General features: G+C 31.5%; 1 protein-coding gene across 2 annotated transcripts in view; it reads right to left on the minus strand.

Annotated features, from left to right (window-relative positions):
- Positions 1-19,568, minus strand: part of LOC148280866 (ammonium transporter Rh type A-like) — a 32,764-nt gene extending 13,196 nt beyond the window's left edge. The window contains exons 1-5 of one of the 2 annotated variants that reach the window (XM_088227675.1): positions 19,367-19,568; positions 13,131-13,383; positions 7,847-8,038; positions 1,942-2,084; positions 127-277 (exon numbers count right to left, since the gene is read on the minus strand). In XM_088227675.1, coding sequence (XP_088083801.1) covers positions 127-277; positions 1,942-2,084; positions 7,847-8,038; positions 13,131-13,299 — 655 coding nt within the window. In that variant the 5' untranslated portion in view covers positions 13,300-13,383; positions 19,367-19,568. Of the gene's footprint in view, positions 1-126; positions 278-1,941; positions 2,085-7,846; positions 8,039-9,092; positions 9,575-13,130; positions 13,384-19,366 lie in introns of those variants that run through there. The other variant, XM_088227674.1, reaches the window with a different exon arrangement.
- Between the last annotated feature and the right edge of the window lie 773 nt (positions 19,569-20,341).

Below are 20,341 nucleotides of genomic sequence, written 5' to 3' on the forward strand. Positions count from 1 at the left end.
CATATAAATTGTCTTGCAGTAGAGTAACCATCGTAAAAAATAAATAATTGTTTAATGTTCGCATTCTTTTAACTTTCACCAAGAACGTTCACTAATAAACATGAATAAATTATAAGAAGTGGTTACCGATCATAGCAAATAAATCAGATGAATAGCTAGCTCCCTCAAGTTCATTAGATGTAGGATCCCTTTCGCTAGGTCGCAGCATGAAGCTAACAGCGAGACCAAAGTAAGCTCCAAAGGTATGGACTACTATTGACCCACCCACGTCCGTTATCTAAAAAAAGAGAAAAAATTCAAAACAAACGTTGAAAAATATTGAAACAGTTTCATGGTTTATAAACCATTATACTTTCATATAACACATGATAGAGTTAAGCTGTAGGGATGGTATTCCAAACACTCGCGCCCGTATTATCTCGTGTATTTACATACAAAATACACGAGAATAACTGTTTTCTAGTGCCGCAAGAGCGGTTCAGAATAGAGCTCCAGGTCGTGAACCCAAAAAAACAGTTATTCTCTTGAAACAGCTGAAACAGGATAATATTGATTAGCGGTCATAAACAAATAGCTTGAAAGTGTTTAGGCAGCCCGCACCAGATTTTTTGCCCACCCTGCTCTAAGTCATTATTTTTTAAACGGTTTCGCAAAACAGATTAATTTATAAAAAAAGTAACTGTTATAGCTACTCCTTTTATATAACCGAAACGCCCATCTTTAGTACCAATGCTTTACCGGATGCAATGCAATGCATTCTTCTTTATTCTTCGATCACTCGTCAACAATAGATATACTTTATTTAGATCGTAAAAGTAGTGCTCTTCGCATCTTTGTTTCTAAAAAAAGGTAAAGAAGACGAAGAAAGTATAATAGTAAATGATTAATTTGTTTATGTAAGGATTTGCTGTGGGGGTGTATTAGTGTATTTGGATTGAAATGTGTATTATTGAGTTTTCTTTTACCGTATGCATTTTTAGAGTAGGGGGATAATAAAGATTATAAATTTATATGCTGTTGTTTTTTTACAAATCATGCACCTTACTAGGACGCAAAACAGCAAAATACCGAGTTTTGAGAATGTGTCATAGAATAATTTTGGGTGTTCGGTGATTTGACTTTCTGAGGAATTTCGAAATAAGAGAATGGGCGTAGAAAATTTCGGTTCATATTTATTTATTTATATACGGCATTTCTGCCATTTACATATATGTGGTATAAAGAGTGCTTAAAAATAAAAATATTTAAAAAAAAATCGAGTATGAAATATTAATATACTCGTACTGTACACATTATTAATGACTTGAAATACATATATATTTTAAAGAAATTATATAATAACAAAATACATTAATCAATCAAATTATAACTATTCCAACCCAATCTTCTGAAGATGATTTGCTCTTTTTGATAAAAATATGTTGGTCACTTTATTTTTTAAGTTAGGCAGAGATAAACTAAATATATCAAAATGTGATGCATATTCATTCCCGGTATTCTGTAATCTAACAATAGGTGAATTATATTGAGCTACCGTTCGAGAATTTTGACAATCAAATATTGTAGATGTTCTGCTTCATCTAGGTGGTACATAGAATGAAATCAATTTCAGTAGATCAAACATTGGTTTTATTATTTTATATAAAGTCGTAAGATCGGTCGATGTTCTTCATATATATTTTCTTTAGATTCTTGCAAATATGTTATAGGCAGTATACAAAAATACGTATTCCAATATTTATCGGTCCCATCCTAGATCTTTTAAACATGTTTTTCTCGTTTGAATACCATGTCTACTTTACGCTTTATATGTATGTAGATTCGTATTGAATAATATATTTTAACAAAAGCCGAATTTTAATATGGTATACAATTGACAACGGGTCGCTTTAGATGTTTAATAAGATAAAACATTAGCATAGTATTTCAGTGTGTCCATACCTTGAATACATCTACCAGTAAATACTCGTTAGCGGCAAAGATTACGATCTCTACAGTTCCCATCACAATGAGTTGGAGAAAAGTTGTTTGACCCAAGACTGCTCCCATCGATATTAGAACACTGGCTGCGGCGATATCAGCTCCTGGAATCAAAGATACGAACGAACACAGAATAGTAATAGCTAATAATGTTTTAAGAAATAATACTATACAAGCCTTTATGTCCCAAGTTGCAGAGATAATAATGCATTACATTATATATCATAAGTATCGACAGCGTTAAAACAAATTTGGAATAATTAAGAAAATTCGATGGATTGGGTTGTCCACATTTCTCCATTGTATAAATATATAGATGGATGAGTGGTTTGGATTTAAAACTGTGGAATATGAGGTAGGCCAATGTACTGCAGTGGACAAACAAAATATGTTTTGAAAGGGATCTTCACCTCGTATTCCTCTACTTCTTTGTAGTTCCAGAATGTCCAAAGATAACCATCAATGCGACGGTTAGCTAATACTTGAAAGATTGCAAGATAAAATATGTAAAGACGAAGAATAACAAATGAAAATAAAGATGAACTGATCATCTTACCTTTATCTAACAAAAGTTTTCAAGATACGCTGCAGTTGGTGAACCAATGCAGTGCCCTATGCACCACTTTGTGCGGAAAGCGAATGGTGTTGACGATGCGTAGACGAGGCAAGGATAGGCCGATGTTTTGTAGTTAACAAACACGATAAGTTTAGCGGGGGATCTCAACCAAACATTCGGTCTCAATCCAGCAATGAGATGGTTAAATAATATGAGAAAGATCGCAGGATGAAAAATATAAAAACTAAAAGTATATAGAGCAAGGGTTTCATCCTCTTTAAGGTTTTGCTCCTCTGTAAATGTAAGATACTTCCCCTTTCCCTAAAGAATCCAAACAATAATTCCTCTCATCTAACACCGAAATCCTACTAAACTCTTTTGATATTCCTAACCTCAAACACCTATTATTAAAATTCCTTCAAATGCACCTTATTGGTCTGGGATGTTACGTCTATCCAAAATATGACGTTAGTAATACATCAAAATGGTTTTATAGATGCGGACGAAGGCCTTTTATAGAATTACAATGAAATTACATATATATATGCATAAAATGTAAAGTAAAAACAAAAGGAATTCGTACATGTAGGTACAAATAATATGTGCTATGTATCTCATTTCAGAGGTTAAAAAACTTTAAGAAGTAGAATTGTATTTATATGTTAATGATATTAAATTTTAGATTTATGCACATAATAAGGTAGGTATGTTCAATTTTAATACGAAACAAAAAGCATTTTGTAAATTAAACAAAATTTTATTCGAAGTTGAAAATAAAATAAAACGCATTAAATATTTTAAAAATACTAATATTTATAAGAACTCCTTTACCACATTATTTGTGGCATAGAATTAAGAATAGTCAATAGTCACATTAGAATAAATATTATGCTAATACAAAAATTGGTATCAAGATAAAAAAATAAATAGTTTATTTGTTAGTAGACTATTCAACTAAACTGATTTGTTTATGGATCGTATTATCAGCGCTATGTTTTTTTAAAGTTTTGTAATTTTGAAATTACTCCTCCCGTGATGTCACAAGTTCTAATCGGGGAGTTCTTCTGATTGGTGAATTGGCTTTCCGGAAACCGGAAATCTATCGCAACACTATCATTGGACGATTCGGAAGAACTTGTGACGTAGTTAAAAGTAGTTTTTAAAAAAATGTATTTTCGAGACGTATTTTTGTTTCCAATTTCATACTGAAAACTACACTGAACTTCCTAATTCAATATTTTAAAGAAGAAACGAAAATAGGTTTGGGGCGTAATAAAACGTATATAAGTATTTATTTTGAACAACATAATTATTTTGCCTCGCAACAATTAAAAGTGAAGAGAGTCGGCAAGTTAATTAAAATACGTTAAATATTAAAATACGTTGAAAATACAATGTTGAAAAAATTATTAACTAATTTAATATTACTAGAAGAATGTAAAAAAAACAAGAAATATATTTTTTATTTTTTTATATACGGCATTTCTGCTATTTACATATATGTGGTTTAAAGAGTGTTAAAAAAAAATCAAATATGATATATTAATATACTATACACATTATAAATTACTTGAAAAACATACATATTTTAAAGTAATTAAATTTATAATATATAGTGTGTACTATTATGATTGTATAAAATCTTCTTCTTCTTCGTTTTTTCATGGCCTTTTCACATCTCAACTCGGGTGTTCTGGCCAAATTGTATAAAATCAATAATACACTGATACTCCGGAACGTGCCTGCGGGCCAGTGGAATGGCTACATCCATAAATAAAAAGGAAATAGTATTTAATGTAACTATTGTATACAAATTTTCTTTTGTAAATTGTGTATTTGTATTATATATTGGATTAAATAAATAAATTTAAAAAAATTAAAAAAATTCCCATAAAATAACAAAATACTTCAATTAATCAAATTATAACTATTCTAACCCAATTTCCTGAAGTTGATTTGCTCTTTTTTATAATAATATGTTGGTCACTTTATTTTTTAAGTTAGGCAGAGATAAACAAAATATATCAAAATATGATGCATATTCATTCCCGGTATTCTGAGATCTAACAAAAGGTGAGTTATATTGAGCTACCGTTCGAGAATTTTAACAATAAAATAATATAATATTATTATCTTCCACACATTTGACACACAAGTTGTCAACTAAATCACCATTTCTCTATCTGCTCCCAGTGGTGCATAGGGAACTGCATTAATACTCCAATTGCGGGTGTATCTGGATCAATTTTATTACCTGGAAGGTAAGGTGATCAGTCATACGCTTATAAACGGATAAAACAAAATCTCAACACTAGCATTTTGAGTAGAATCTTTCAGTATTTTAGGTATAGGGATATCTACATATTACAATCATTAAACCCTTATACGCGCCTTATGGTGCATAGGGCACTGCATTCGTACACTAATGATAAAGTTCAGTGGTTTTTTTCAAACTAAACCATTTTTTAAAAATTACCATCACTACGACTTTTCAAAATTTTGTGATTTTTTTAATTACTCCACGCGTGACGTCACTAGATCTCTTCGGTAAATCATCATGTTTGGTTAATTGGGTTCCCGAAAACCGGAAATCTTTCAAAATACTTTATTTTTGGTTAATTTAAAAGAACATGTCATCCAAATCGGGTTGTAGTCCTGTGGCTAGTGTCTCGGACTTACGGACCAATGGGTTGTGGTTCAAATCCCACTCTACTCCAACTTTATTTCCATTTTCTAATAGTGAGTTATTTACAACTCGTTAGAAATGCCCCTAAAAATTAAATATTTGGGTAAATCATAAGAACGTCAATATTTATTTGTAAAAAAAAAAAGAAAAGAAAAAAGAAATTTAATTTAATTCTCTTTTTCAATTTAGAGAAATTCTCGCCTTTAAATTCAATGCTATAATTTTTACCGCGGGTAAGAAAAAAAGATATTCATTTTCCGTATCACCGAACTACATTTTGGCAGCATATCTTTATAATCTGTTATATAATGAAATATTGCAGTGTAGAACCACGTTTAAAACCAATATTTCATATCCCCCTACCAGCAAACGAACCCGGGCCTCAAGCAAGGTAGGTGAATGCGCTAGCACTACACTAGGAGGCGGACGTACCTCTCCCTGATTTCCTTTTTCAGGAGCCATCGAGTCGAAAGCATTCGTCCTGGGTTCTGGTTCTATTTCACAAACGAAACAGTTTTCTTCATCCACTCGGACACACAGTTGACGAAATAAAAGACAATAAAAGAAAACGAATAATGAATACTCTTAAAGAATATTTGTTAAGGCACAAATCGAGATTAATGCGTTCTTTCTAACAAGTCAAGCAAATTAAATAAAGAACAAAATAAATGAGCAATGGATGAAATAAATAAATTGCAAATGAATGCAGTTACGATATTTCTTGCATCGTTATAAATTGCGATCATTAATAACATACGCCCAATGCATTCAAGTTGAAGCCGTATCTTTGAAATCATTATTGTTTCCCTATTGAAGTAACATTTTTCATTTTTATCAGAAGACTCGCATCTTTTATAACTTTTCAAATGGTATTTTGAAGAGAGAGTTTAAACGTTCATATTTTACTTTTCATAAAATGTTTTTTAATTGATTGATGCGTTAGAGGGATATAATTCCTAATTAATATAATTCCTTCTCTTTTTTATACTTTCATAATTAACCTTACATATAATTGCTTTTTAATATGGAAACTTCACTGGTCCATTAGAATTAAGTCTAATTGTGTAAAATATTAAACTTTGTAACTGTACTGTATGTTTCCTGAATAAAAGAAAATAAAAAAAAATAAAAAAAATCATTTTTGATAAGGAAATGTGGATTTCATGGGATTTACAGATTTATGGCCTGTCCTTGGCTCGTCTAAGTCATTTTACACATGGTGTAATATTTACTATTCTACTTAGGTATGTTAAATCTTTCCGAGCCTGAACGTGAAAAAATCCACAAGTTCCAGGAATACCCCAGCTAAAATTGATTTATTTATGCATTATCAAGTTAGTTAACTAACATCTTAAGAACTAATACAAACTTTTGATAATATTTCATCGTAACCATTTTTCATCGTAATTTCTCAAGAACATATTTTTAAAAAAAAATCAATTCTTTCTATTTCTTCAGGTAACTCATTGTACAGCTTCAATCTCTTGTACAATTAGTTTTGAGACTCTGTTTTTCTCCTCATTGGTAATCTTTTTTTTTTATCCCTAGTTTTAGATACATTGTTGGTAAAATTTGACTATATATTTTTTTCATTTATCCCCTTAATTATTTTATGCATAAAAATTGCCACATCATATTTTATTTGTTGCTTAACTGCAAGCAAGCCAATTTCTTTGTGCATTATTTCTAGATTATAGTACATATTTCTTCGAATACAATCCTCATCGCCTTATTTTGAAGAATTTATACTGTTGCTAGAGGAAGCATTTGACATCGCCCTGCTCTCACTTAGACTTGTTGAGCTACGCATTAATGAGGTGGTACATCGGGAAGTCGGAAGGGGGAATGCATGTAAAATGTGAAGCATGAAATCCGGATTTATGTGGTTATGGCTGGGAAAAAAGCCACCAAATAGCAAAAAACCCACGTGCAAACTAAGCAACATATCAAAGATTATTAAACCGTAAGGTGATAAATTGTAATGTTTGCCGTTTGCACATGGAGAAAACAAAGATAAATTTTAAATATTCTTGAAAGAATTAGGCTGAAAACTTTTTCGATATTTCAATTTTAATACATTCTTAATATTACGGGATAGAATTATCAAAAAAAAAAATCAATACGATAATTACCAAAAATTATTGCTACCTGGGGGACTCCGTATACCCCCTTAGGCCAAGAAGGTTTAAAAATCTGCTAGTAGATTAAGTCCAGAAAAAAATAAATTTTTTGATAATTATTAGTAGCAAAACAAATATTTTTAAATTTGTAATTTTGAATTCCCGCAAAAACGGTCATTCCATTGGCCACGCCCCCAAAACGTCACGATTCATGTTTATTTGTTCCTGGCCATTGAAATTTGTTTAGAATATTATCACGAATCTTGACGTCACCAAAACCAAGGCCAAACACGTCGCGTTTTTCTGGCAATGTATTTTTATTAAATTTTTTTTTTGCATTTATGTATGAAAACATTTCTCCACAATATCCATATTGGTTTTGAAAATACAATTAATTATTCTAAATCTATTTCATATGTTTTTATCGGAATTCTTAGTATGTGATATTTCCCTATTAGACAGTAAAATTTAATATTGTTACTCATAGTATTATCTTCAACTTACCAATGAGAGTTTTCAGGCTGACGAGAACCTTCCCCGTTTCCATCTGGAAGAATCCTCTGCAGACTATTGCCCACTGTATCATAAGGGCAGCCAGAAGGAGATTAAAGCCAACTGCACTGTAGCCGTAACGTTTTAGAAAGGTCATCAGGAATCCAAAACCAATGAATATCATAACATGGATATCCTGGAACACTGAAAAATTAAATTAAATAATATTTTTTTGAAAAATTATGCTCGTCATCCTATTTGTCTACTTTCTTGCAGTTTTAGCACCTAATGGTGCATATGACACTTTATTGCTATGGCGATTGCAGTGGAAATCGATTAATCAAAATTATTTGTCTTAATAACACTTGTTTAAAAAATCACGAACTCATTATGGCTTTTTAGGCTAACTCGTATTAAGTTATAATAATAACAAGAAACAAATATATATATTGACTTAAAATAAACATTAATTACTTGTATTTTAATGTTGGTACAAGGAACAACATCAATAATAATGAAATATAAATTATACACACGCGTTTATTTGCAGACATAATCAAATACACCAAATAATTTGATCTTTGAAATTAATAGAAGACAGTACGAAATCCTAATTGAAATATGGTTTATAAAGTGCGAATTAAAGTAATTAAATTAATAAATAATGAAAACAATATTTAAAAAAAAAAATTCTTCGGCATGATGGTGTTTGTCTTTTGATTCATAATTCTTGATGGAATATTTTTTTTAATTATAAAATTTATTTATTTACCCTTACGGACTATTACATATTACTATTATATTATATTACTTAATAACAACATTAAAATACACAAATTATATGTAAACTGAAACGAATTACAAATTGATTATTCATTATTGGATCGGTTGCATTAAAGTTAAATTAAATTATGGGTATTTCTTGCGTTTCTAAATGGATTTGAAAAAATCGGTTAGATATAGCCGTTACGCCAATTTTGACAAAAACATATTTTTTTTCGCGAGTCGCGGCAAATTGGTCGTTACTAGTTGTGTTACTATAAAAACGTTGTCTCTGTAATCATAAAAAAAACATTGCATCAAGAATTATCAATAAATAATATAAAACGAATTACTTATTTTTAGCATCTTTTTAGTGCAACTGGTCGTAATTGGCATTTATTTTTCTTTTAAATCTTATACAATTTAATATGTATGTACTAAATAAGGACTAATACTATGTAAACTATGCATTACATGTAAAATAAAATTTTATTACCGATTATGTTAACTATATTTTTAATCACGTCATCGGGTCTTAGCTCACTTCTTATTTGAGGTGTATAATTTACAAATCCCACGAAGAAAATGAAAATAGCAGCTTGAAAAAATCCACAGCAAATTGTCATTTTTAGAATTTGTATTCGGTTTAAAATCGCGTTATTTTGGCGATAGTTGCGTTTATTTGAAGATTTCATTTCATCAAAACATAAATATTTATTGTTGCATCCAAAACACTAATTGAATTTGTTTTATATTTCTTGTTTCAATTTGTTTAATTTTCGACGAAAAAATATTTTATTTAGTTTCTAAGCACAATACAAAATTTAAAAAAAATGTTTCTAATAAAAACACCTTTAAAATGAGATACGGTTTTTACCGAACGCTTAAAAATCTATTAGGTTTTATAACATTGATTTTTTCTCAGCATAAAATACCCTTTTTAAAAACAGTATTAAAATCATATAATATTCCTTTGCCTCGATAAAAAATGAAATAACTTAGCTACTAATTACATATTATCGCATTAAAATTCCAAATTAACGATACTTGATTTCACTTTAGTGGTTTCGCAAAATGAATTTTGAACTGTTCACAACTATTTAAAATAAATACAAAAATTCTTCTGTGACCAAGCGTTGTCAGTAGTTTCAATAAGAATGCCCCAGTATCCATATTTCTGATAGAAATAAATACTCGGTAGTATATTTTCTTCGGAGCAAAAGTCACTCCTTGAGTTTAGTAATCTTTCTTTGTTTTACAAACAAACAAACGGAAGTTTCTTAGACAGGGTTGGCGCAAGGAATTTATCTCAGCAAACATTGTCTCTTGTTAAATTTATACGCCTCAATACAGTTGTTGTGAAGATTTCAGAAATGTCTTCTTAGTTTTGCTTTTATATTTCCGGCTTATAGGACGTACCTATATTTTTAAGTCATTACTTCCTTGTATTCAAACGTAAAAAAAAAATTTCCTCAGTATTTAAATTATTTTGTTACAATTTATTTATTCAGGTACTAACAATATTCATAACCCCACTAATTTTAATTTTATCACTATTTAATTTTAATGTTCCGAAAAGGACAACTCGGCAAACCTACCAATACTGTGGCAACAATACTTCGACATCATATATGGTAAAAGTGCAGTCATCAATAGACTTCACACTCTAGGCAATGAGTACCAAGACGTTAGTGACTCATGCACGTGAAATTTAGTTCATGTAGAACGGCTCTTCTCCTGTATTTCATGGGTTCTAGATAACTATTTGTTAATACTGTTCAAAATTGTTTAAATTGTTTTTTTTTATTTTTTCGTTTCTTTTCTTGATTTTATTTATAAGTACTACATTTAAATTCTCTTTATATATTTTTAAAAATCATTATTTTTTTTTTATATATAAATATATACTATTTAAACAAATACTTAGGTAAGTATTAGTTTTAAATATTAAAACATATAATTTATTTTTATTTTTATCGTTTAGTACCTAATAATAAAATCAGTTTTCTTGGTTTTTTTTAACTGGTTCAAAGTATTTCTACTACCAAATTATAATTTTTTATCGATAATTCTATAGCTGGTAATATTTTTTGTTATGTTGTTTATATTTTAGACTTTCTTAATTAGTCAATTAATTGTTTTAAATGCTCTGTATTACTTATAATTATACTTACATGTATGTATATTTAACTGTATTTGTAACTAATATGTTAAAGGCACTAAGTGCCGTTTATTTCAATAAAATATTGATGAAGAATACAGTTCTGTTTGTGAAATATAACCAGAACCCTGGACGCGTGTTTTTGACTCTACTGCTCTAAAGCAAAAGCTTATAACCGTTTTATTATACATAATGTGATCTCATTTTTACTCATTAGCTGAAACATAAATAAAACAGTATTTAGTTAAAACTGCTTTATCATATATTTCATTCTTAATTGCATCATCACAATTTAAAATAAAAAATGAATAAAATAAAAAAAAATATTTTTATTTGGGGTTCTGAAGCCTTTTTAACCATCAAATGAGTAAAAAAATATATATAAGGAAATGGAGTGAAGATAAATCCGCATAGATTTTTTGTATATATTATAAAGACATTAATACCAAAAGGAGCAGATCAAAAATCGTCATAAAAGCTAGCAACCCAACCAAGTTCATATTTAAATTAGGGTCAATCTGGGGCAAACCAACAGGGAGGCATACCAACACAGCTAAGGTTTTTGACCGCCTCTTGCCTATAGTCAGCCGTTTGCTATGTCAAATTATACAAAATAAACTCGTTGGCGCTATATGGCAATTGGTCGACATCAGGTAGTTTAATATAATTTTTTGGTTACTATTCAAGACAACTGAGATAAAGTGGGTAAGTGCTTATAACACATATTTACCGATGTTTTTAAAACTCCAATTGAAAATACTGTGTTTACAAAAACTGAAAATAGTGAATTTCGTGTCAATGAGATGGTGATAAAATGATATGGCTAGTACCTTTGTTTCACACCACAAACATAAATATATTACCTCCCGGGGTAAATGAACATCAACAAACAGGGGCAAACGGACACTATTTTGATTTGTGTAATAGAATCAAAACCATGTTTTTTAAAAGCCATTGTTCGTGATTGGTCAAGAATTTATCAACTATGCTTTTGGCATGAAATATATTTAAGATTTAAGCAGTAAAAGCAATTAGAATTAACGATGTTGTCACAGATTGGTTTGAGGTTACCACCGAAGTTCAGCAAGGTTGTGTCCTTGCACCGTTCCTTTTATAATCCTTAAGGACTTAATCCACTAGATCAATGAATATCCATCTTGACCTTTCAAAAACTCTGTGATTTAGAGTATGCCGATGATGCGGTTATAATTGACGATTCAGTCGGGGGTCTTCAGATCACTAAGCTAAACAGGAACTCCGCATGCATGGGTTTAAAATTCAATACTGTAAAAACCGACGTATTGTATAATACTTTGTGCATTGATGTCAAAAATTCCCTGACTCTGACAAAATAAATCATCGAATGGGTCGAGAGTTTCAAATACCTGGGAGTAAATGTTACAGAAATTGGCAGCTAGCTACTAGCTAGCCACACTACCAGTTCAAAAATAACTGGTAGTGTGCACCATATTCAAAAGTATGAAGGCTCTTTAGAGATCGAATATTTACTCAGTGGAAAACCAAATGCCACCTATATAAAGTCTGCATAACACCTATTCTCCTCTACGGATGCGAATTGTGGCACCTCACTAGGGCCCAAAACTGCAAAATACTGAGTTTTGAGAAAAAGGGTCTCAGAAGAATCTTGGGTGTGCGGTAGTTTGACTTTGTGACGAATTAAGAAATAGGAGAATGGACGCAGAAAACTCCGGTTAAAACTGCTATCAAGCGGAGGCGATACAGTTGGCTGAGCCATATACTGCGGATGCTTCCTGAGAGCCTAAACCATGCTTACCTACTTTACAAGACATCAGGTTCTCGACGTCCTGGACGTCCACTGCTGACTGTTCGTCGGCAGTTTACGTCAGAATTTCGGAGACGAGCGGACATGATGATGATAAAGTTGGTTTGATAAATGAAATGTATTAAATTAAACCTGCCATATTCTTCTTCGTTTTAATCACCAAAACCTATTATAACAACCCGAATGATAAAAATCCACAAAATGGCTTTACGGTATTGGTATACCCCAGGGTTAACCTATTTCATATGAACACTTTTGACTCGTGACCTTTTCACACGTATTATTTTTACTATGAGTAGGTAAAGGTTTTGGTTTGATGTAGCAACAATATAACCTCTTAGAATATTTTATTTTAATACATATTTTGTTACTTTAAATTCCCCAGACAGGAATAATGATTAAAAATGCTAATTTTGTTTTATTTAGAATAAATGATTATATTTTTACATAATTACATTAGCACGTGTAATGGTACTTTTACCATACATGCTAATTTAGTCGCGGAATTTTGGTTCACTATTCCGCTTTTTTACATGCATATGTATGTTGAAAATAGTGTAAATACTTACTAGCATAATTCGAATTCATTTCACTCGGCTTGTTCCTAGGGATGGAGGCGTTGGCAGATTTATCATAATCAGCCAGGAACCCGTAAAGAATAATGAGGATAATTTGAAATATTATAATGATGGCTAAGTCAAATTTCACAGAGGAAACCATTTTTGGCAATGATCCCATCTAGCGGGATTTTTCAGAACTAAAGATGTTTAGTTGATATTCGTCTCTCTGATAGTGTTTTGTAAATCTATCAACAGATGTCACCTAAAACAATAAATAATATTATAAATATTTAAATATTTTTTATATAACCCAGGTACATACTATTTGTAATACATATTTTGAGTAGGTTTGTCCAAATGTGTTTAGAATTCTTTCTGAATTTTACTAGAATATGAAGTTTATTTCTTTCCGTACAATTTTGTCTGAATATTAGCTAACATGGGTATTGACAAATTACAATTTCTTTCAACCAACTAATAAAAAATAAAAAATAAAAAAAAGATTTCAATACATTTGTGGATAAAAAAAAATATCAGATAAAGTAACAAGCATGTGTATACATCATATTCGTTCGTGCTTGTACAAGCATTATTGCTACCTATTTTAGATTACGCTGATGTTTCCAGTTTCCATGATTGATATAAGCTGTGAGCAACTCGATAAACTTGTCTGACTTCAGAATACATGGATAAGGTATATTTTTGGTCTTAGGAAATACGACCACATTTCTGATTATCGTAGGCAACTAAAATGGCTCTAAATTAGACAGGGGAGAGACCATCACTCCCTCTCACTTTTGTTCATTGTATTTCATAGACCTACCGTGAAAAATTTCAACGCTTATCAGTTCATAGTTTACCTCTTTTTTTATTCATTTATATCAAAATACATTGCATGTACATGAGTTACAATAACTCATTTTGGGCCTTAAGATAAATACATTACTTATGATTTGAATATGTGTATATGCAATTTCGTAATAAGGTACGAGTTTAATGCTAAAAGGTAAAATGCGGGTCAGTTTGTCAATGTCTATATGTGCATTTCTATTGGAATATTATATACTCGTGTATTTCTTATTGCCCCATATGCATGATAAATACACTATAGTCCTTAAAATATAGCTTGATTAGAATGACAGCTGTCAAACTAATTTCATTAGTGATAGGAAATTACTGATCACTAATCAAATCGATTTTATCAGTTATTTCATGCAATCATGAAACTCTGTTTCCGAAAATTGATATAAAAATAAGCCTTTTATAGTGTGTTTAACACAATTATTCACCAAAAAATAAGGCAATTATACTTTTTTCATGAACAACATCAAATGAACTATTTTTTTATCCGATCAATTTACATTGATCAATTTGTCCCATCTCTAACGTTTTTGCAAAATGATGTAACCTTATAAGAACGCTGTTAATAATTAGGTTTATTTTAGTTTTAAAGCTGATTTTATATATTAATGTTGATTTATTTTTCAAGCATTGTATTAAACAAATAAATTAACACGCCAGATACAAATGATTTTTCGTGTGTCAATATAAATAACTCTTTTGACTTTACTACAAAGTTATATCGTCACTTTTTTAGACAATTGTCATTCTAATCATGTTACATTTTAAGGACTATAAGTGTGAGTGAATCATTGCATAGTACACTGCATGTAGTAGTGAGATGGGAAGAGTTTCTCTAAATCTATGTAGTATGCTTGCGACTGCTGTGATCTTGGATTTGATATCGTCGTATTGGTCGTTCTAATTCTCAAAGTACCCTCTTAATACCCACCTATAATTCCTTTTTCTTATCTAACTCATATAGTGACCATGTGGCTCGACTGTGGAGTCATCTCCCATTCATTATGAATATGTTACTAGGTACTTACTACAGTTTCTCAGTTTAAATCACGTCTGAATACACATATATTTTCTCTTTCTTAATCTCTCCTCCTTATATCTTTCTTTTTTATTCCTTTTCCCAGTGATGAATTGAGGTCTCCAATGTACAGTTTACATTTTGTACAAAAAGTTAAATAAATTAGATATTCATTTTTAAGGTAATGTACTGAAAACGTTTTCAGACACGATTTATACAGAGATACTGTATATTAAATTTATTATCTTAATATTAATACAAAAAAGACTCAGATTATGTGCAACTAATCCTGTCCTGACCCCGATCAGCCTCTCTATAATAATGGACAGAGGATTAAGAAAGTTGACAGCTTTAAATACTTAACTGAGGATGGAAGCATGCATAAAGAGCTCGCAACCCGCCTAGGAATTGCTGAAGCAATTTTTAACATGATGCGTGTTGTCTAGAACTCTAGTCTATACTCGGTCAAAACGAAATGCCGATTATTCAACTCTTGTATAATGCCAGTTCTCGTATATGGGTGCGAATCTTGGCACCTTACCAAAGCTGAAAACACCAAACTTCTGAGTTTTGAGAGTCAGTGCTTGAAAAGAATATTAGGTATAAGGTGGTTCGATTTTATAAATAAAATTGAAGTTCGATAACGGACGCAGCAGCCTCCTATAACGAGCGTCTTGAGGATGCGGCGGTGCATCTGGCTTGGACACGTGCTGCGCATACTTCAAGAGAACCTGAACCCAGGTTGCCTCTTTTCTAAACCTGCGGGATCACGCCGTCCTGGAAGGCCGTCAATCTTTAGACTTTATTTTTACGATCTTTAGACTTTATTCGGCGAAATTAAGGGACGCTGGATTGACATGGGAAGAAGCGAGAGTGTTGGTTGTTGATAGGGTCTCCTGGAGGCAACTGGTGATGTCCACATGCTCCACTTAGGAACAGATGTGGAAAAGAAGAAGAGAAGAAATTTATTATATTTGATATTGGACGGGAGATGATTCCATTGTCAGGTCTCAGAGTAATAATTCTCTCGAGAAGCCCTTAAGCTCTATTGCTTTGCATAGAGCAAAAGCGTTTCAAATTTTTGGTTTGGTTTTTAGTTTAACAACAAACGTGTAATGGACGGTTTCGGTTTGCTCTCGCAATTCTCAATCCAAGTACCTACGGCCCGTTGTATGACTGTAATCTGTAGCTAACTTCGCGGTCAACAATCATATAATAGTTTTTCTCCGTATGCGCGACTCTATTCAATTATTACTTTAAGGTCTGGCCACACGATATTATTAGTTTTTTTTTAAAGTTTTTTCGTTTGTTTCTGTTGAGAAAATATTATCGAAAAAATACAAAATACCTCGAATGTTTTAGTTCTTCGTGCTTACTACGCGAGTTCTCGAAAAAGACGGATATTTGAAAAAAAAATCGAATAAATAAAACAATATTCAGTTTGGTAGCCGAAACGTCGGAACAAATCCAACACACACGGTATCACCCAAAAAATAAGCACATTGATAACAGTGACCGTGAAAACCTTCGCACCTATTAAAATAAAACAATTATAAACAAAGCAAAACGATTCAGAAATATCTCACCAAAATGAATTAACTATCATTAAAATCAACAGGTTATTTCAACAATATTTTGAGTTTGTCCAAATTTTTGTAGACAAGGACTGGATTCAACTCCCTGGGGAGCTGTTTATATTAACATATTACAACAGAGATAAAGAATATTTAAGAGAAGGTAATATATAAGTCAAGGCATCTATAGGGATTATGACCTATCAATGGCTGGTTTAAGTGGCCACTTTCACACTGTGTAACATTCACCATTCTGCCCATATTTGAACATCTATATTCCTTTAATTCTTTCATCTTAAATGTTCTTCATCTCTGTTGTAATATGTTAATAAAAACAGCTCCCCAGGGAGTTGGATCCAGTCCTTGTCTACAAAAATTTTGACAAACTCAAAATATTGTTGATAAATCCACCTGGTCCATGAAGAATTATAGAAATTGAAAAAATAACATTTTAGGGCGTTGCCTAGTATGTAGGTGAAATAATTCAATTAGATGAATCTCACCCGCATAAATAAAGGTTTCAGCTCTTTCACTTCACAAACATCAACAGATGAAAGAATTGAAGAAATATAGATGTTCAAATATGGGCAGGATGGTGAATGTTACACAGTGTGTAAAGTGGCCACTTAAACCAGCCATTGACAGGTCATAAGTCTTGTAGATACCCAGACTTCTATATTACCTTCTCTTAAATGTTCTTGATCTCTGTTGTAATATGTTAATATAACAGGTTATTTGTTAAGGCAATATTTGGGCAAAATGACAGTTCATGTTCGGGAGCGGAGAGAAGTAGGCTAAATTCTGTCGAAATCCCATCTCTCAGGAGACTCGTGGTAAAACGATGGTACGTACACTGCACTAAATTTGTTATGCTCTACTGTTAAAGATTATTCAATCCCACTCAATGCAGGTCTTTGGTCCCATGGGGTTGGGATTTGTGTTCCTCTAAATGTAAATAAAATATAATTGTAAACAAACAAATAAATAAGAAAAGGTTAAGATCCGTGTATTTTGCAAGGCTGAGGCAAGTATTGTTGACAAAATCAAGAAAGGGATGCTGCTTTGGTATCTAGAGCCAACAGAGAGCCAAAGAACAGCTAAAGTATTGAGGAAGCGGAAAACGTGAAAGACCGAGAGAGACAGCATGATGAAATTCGCTATTTCGAAAGTTGGAATAATCGTTTGTTTCAAATTTCTTAGAACAATTTTACAGTGGGGTGCTATTTTGAAACTTAACCCCTAAAGAGTGATTAATCTAGGAATTATTATTTTGTGCATGTGACTACACTTTGCTTCATACATGGCCGTACTGATAATTAAATATCAAATGATATATACATCTGTTTGAAAATCGGAAGCCTTCTGTTGGAAGGGCTATATCCATGTTGAACAATATTTCTTTGGACATTGACATTTTTCACGTCTCTGGAGGAGTTTTTCATTACAAGATTTTTTTACTCTTTTAACATATTAATATCTGGATATAATTTTTTTATTTTGAAATTTCATTGATAAACCCTTACGGGTTACACAACAAAATGTTTTGACTTTTGAAATTCACATTCTTACGGTTAATGATAATATTTTTAACATGTTTTGTAAGGGTTGTCTGAGTCTTTTGCTTAGTTTTGTCTGGTAGTTTATTGTATAATTTCAGTCCATGGTTGTATATGATATTTTTCTGATATTCTCGTATTGTGTCCATGTTTACTACAATTGTTTTCAAGTTTTAGTTCTTTGTCTTCAATTACATCAGTGGCTAATTTATGAATAAATTATGTATCCTTTTATGTTATTTTATGTATTCTTAATTTTACGTTTTTCTTTTCAGTATTTCTGTATGCATGAATTAAGATTTTCCATTTTGTAATGTATATATATATATGAATAAATAAATTGAATTTATTTCAACAGAGGGGGAAACATTTTTGAGAACGGAACATGGAAGTCTAGGCATTTACAGGGATTATGACCTGTCATTGTCTGGTTTATGTGGCCACTTTACACATTATGTAACATTCACCATTCTGCCCATGTTTGAACAAACACTTTTCCTCATCTCTTCCATCTGTTGACTTTTGTGAAGTAAAGAAGCTAAAACCTTTATTATGCGAGTGAGATTTATCCGGCTGAACCAAATCACCTACTAGGCAACGCCTGAAAACAATTTTCGATTTTTATACTTCTTGTTTTACCAGGTAGTTAATTCAACAACGTTTGAGTGTGTCCAAATGCTTGCAAACTGGCTGGATTTCCTCCCTAGGGAGTTATTCATATTTAAATCGTTGCCTAGTAGGTAATTTGGTTCAGCCGGATGAATCTCACCCACGTGATAATAGTTTAGCTCCTTCACTTCACAAAGGTCAACAGATGGAAGAATTGAGGAAATGTGGATGTTCAAACATGGGTAGAATGGTGAATGTTATACAGTGTGGAAAGTGGTCAATTAAACCAGCCAATGATAGGTTTTACCTAGACTTTCATATTCCCTTCTCGAAAATGTTTCCCTCTCTGTTGAAATAAATTCAGCCAGTTTGCAAGCATTTGAAAATACTCAAACATTGTTGAAACGAATTGAAAATTAGGTGCGGAAAAGGAATGATGATTATGTAAAAATAACAAAAATGACTTGCGGGGTGTTGTTACTAAAGAAGTGTTATGACCAAGATTCATTTAATGGTATGAATGATATACAAGTCGGCGAACGTATAAAATATCTTAAAAGTTGTTCACAGCTTTTACTGCCCTTCCTTAAAGTAGATCATATTGAAATTCACTCCAAAACCACTTACAACTCACTATTCATACATGTTTGCTTGTCGACAGCGATATAGGGGCATCAAGCACTTCGAATATGTACGCCGGCGGTTAATCCTAGAGTACGCGGGTTCGCGGGTGGTAGTTGGTAGTTGGTAGTTATATTCAAGAGTACGTACGTCAGTAGGTACGCGTACGCAAGTTTGCGTACAACCTCTTGTTCCGTCGCGTAAGAGGTTCCGATGTACACTGTCATGTTTGCTGAGCCAAACATCCTACTTTGTTGACCCTTCTGATAACGATGCAGTGATTGGTTTACTGAGCGGACACGAACAATGATTCCCAACGTTTGGCAATACATTAATACCAATATATCACAGTAATAAAAATGCCATTTACTTTAAAATACTGTTAATATAATATTTTGTATGCCCGAATGTGTATACACAAGGCTGGATTCCACTTCCTAAAAAAAAACTTAGTCAATTTTACCTGTAAAATTTGTCAGATAATCATTTTTGTTTCGTTCATTGAGGGAGGTAGTATTTTATTTTATAACCATAAATTATGTTTTTGTGATTTTTTTATTTCAATAATCAATTTTTTCATATTTATGAAGGTTAAATAAACACAGAAATACAAAATTAATGAAAAAGAACAAATAATTAAGAAGTGTTACGTAATAATCTAAAGAATAAATTTTATTAATGAACTTTAAAAAAAAAAAAACCGTATCTGTCAAACACAAAACGTATACTAACTTACTAACTTACTAACTACTAACTCTAACTAACTTTTCACTGGTGACATCACCTACAAGTGAAATTGACTAACTGTTACTTGGTCAATTCTTTGGATCTTAATAAAAGTGATTATGTGTGTTGGTCACTTTTACTTATCAAAAATCTGTGAGCTTCTTTCAAATGGTCACATATTTTACAAATTAAATTCTTTAAGGAGTTTCAGATCGACTTGCCAATTTTACCAGTCAATCATTATGCTAATACGAT

The sequence above is a fragment of the Micrasema longulum genome, unplaced genomic scaffold (genome assembly GCF_059751315.1).
Source record: "Micrasema longulum isolate JH-2025_06_02 unplaced genomic scaffold, ASM5975131v1 h1tg000522l, whole genome shotgun sequence".
NCBI lineage: Eukaryota > Metazoa > Arthropoda > Insecta > Trichoptera > Brachycentridae > Micrasema > Micrasema longulum.